Source organism: Propithecus coquereli, unplaced genomic scaffold (genome assembly GCF_000956105.1).
Source record: "Propithecus coquereli isolate 6110/MARCELLA unplaced genomic scaffold, Pcoq_1.0 Scaffold640, whole genome shotgun sequence".
Classification (NCBI taxonomy): domain Eukaryota; kingdom Metazoa; phylum Chordata; class Mammalia; order Primates; family Indriidae; genus Propithecus; species Propithecus coquereli.
In genome coordinates this window covers 1,001,821-1,003,820 of record NW_012152397.1, presented here as the reverse complement: position 1 = coordinate 1,003,820, position 2,000 = coordinate 1,001,821, and the positions used below count along the sequence as shown (strand labels likewise).

At 40.8% G+C, this 2,000-nt stretch overlaps 1 protein-coding gene across 1 annotated transcript in view; it reads left to right on the top strand.

Moving 5' to 3' along the window:
- The window catches only part of LOC105822844 (NACHT, LRR and PYD domains-containing protein 1-like), a gene marked incomplete at its 5' end in the record, with an annotated part of 61,543 nt that overhangs the window by 37,663 nt on the left and 21,880 nt on the right, over positions 1 to 2,000 (top strand). The window contains 1 exon segment of the mRNA XM_012659874.1: positions 425 to 648. Coding sequence (XP_012515328.1) covers positions 425 to 648 — 224 coding nt within the window.

The following is a 2,000-nucleotide window of genomic DNA, read 5'->3' as shown; positions in this document are numbered from 1 at the left end:
AAAAAGGTTATGACATGGATGGTTATTAATTATTGGTAAATATGCCCTTTAAAAATAAGAACACTTGCCTATTTCATCATCACCATCATTGTCATGTTATCATGATAGAAACAGCTAACTTCTCCCAGGTTTGTATAAGCTGCCAGCATGCATTAGTCACTTATCCTCACAGCTATAAAATGGGTGCTATTATTATTCCTACGTAGAGATGATGGAATTGAGAATAGGGAGGTTACGTGACTTGCTCAGGGATCCATAGTCCCAGAGCAGAGGAGCCAGAACTAAACCCCAAATCTGTCTGACTCTGAAGTCTGGGCTTGCAACCACTCTGCTATATTCAAAAGCCCCTGCAGAGTGTCTGGCATCGAGTAGGTACTCAGTGAGTTTGTGTAATGTAGTGTTTGCCTCTCCCTCTTCCTCCCAGAGTTCACTTCCCCGCATCCGGCTCCTACTACTGGCCCAACACAGGCCTCCGCTTTGCGGTGAGAGGGGCAGTGACCATCGAGATTGAGTTCTGTTCCTGGAACCAGTTCCTGCATGGGACCATCCCACAGCACAGCTGGATGGTGGCAGGGCCTCTGTTTGACATCAAGGCTGAGCCGGGATCCGTGGCAGCTGTGTACCTCCCTCACTTTGTGGACCTCCAAGGTAAACAAGAGGGAAAGATGGCAGGTGGCTAATGGCCCTGAAGGGGAGTGTAGGACAATGCTGTCCTGGGAGAGGAGCTTGTGGCTTCCTCAGAGGGACGGGGAGAGGGTTATGGAAGTGGAGACTGAGATTATTCCTTATTCTGCTCTTCTCTGAACATATCTTTATTGAAACTCATGTCACCAGCCTCACAATTATTTTTGCCCAAGCTTACTTGAAAATTTCCCTAAATGGAAAATGGTTTCCTCAATGACAATAATAACTAGGATTTATTCAGTGCTCTTTATATAGATTGTATCACTCAGGGTCCCAGCAAGAAACAGATGATATGCTCCATTGAGATTTTTGAAGAGACTCTTCAAAGACAGGACTATTTACAAACTAGGGCAAGCGAACTAACATGGAATGTTGGGGAACCTGGGGACTAGCAACCATGGGAAGCCATTGCTACTCCTACAGGAGGGAGAAGAAACAGTGTCAGCAGACACTGTTTGAGAGCTGGAGCCATGAGAGAGAGGCATCCCAATAGAAGATAGTAGTCATAAAGTATCCCAACCTCTGTCACCTCCGGAGACTTCCCACAGATAAAGTTCCAAGAAATAAGCTCGCAGTCAAAAATATTACAAAGGGTAAATAAAGCACCATAAATGAGAGCCGGTGGGAACTACAGGTACCAGAGTCAGTCCCTTAAATACTTCAGACATTGGAATTATCAGAAATAGAACATAAAATAAGTGTGTATAACATGCTCAAAGAAATAATTAGTCTGAAAAATATGAGCAAGAAGCAAGAAACCATTAAACATGTTAAACCAAATTTGGAATCAAATTAAAATGACAGAAAATATTTAAAAAATTTTTAAAGAACAACAGCTAACTTAGATAAATGATACCATGAGAAGACCTAATATACACCTAACTAAATTTCCAGAAGGATCTAATAGAGAGACTGGAGAAAGATGCAATATTCATAGAGACATTATAATATTTGATAATTGTCAAGAAATTTCTAGAGTTTTTGAGAGATATGATACTTCTCAGAATGAGAACTCCAAATATCTAAAGCAGGAGAGACAGACAAGGGAGAGAAAGACATCAAGATTGGACTCATTGTGGTGAAACTACAGAACAACAAAGTGTATGGAAGGTCTTGACAACAGCCAGAAAGACAAGTCACCTAGAAAGAACTGCCATGAGGCCGATGACTGATTTTTGAAGAGCGGCGATGAGAGGTGAAAGAAAATGTAATTATGTCTTCAATGTACTCTAAAAAACTTCCAATGAAAAATTGTAAACAGAGAATTAATAATTTTATTTTTTAAGAAGAGGGTAAAATAAAACATTTTAAAACAC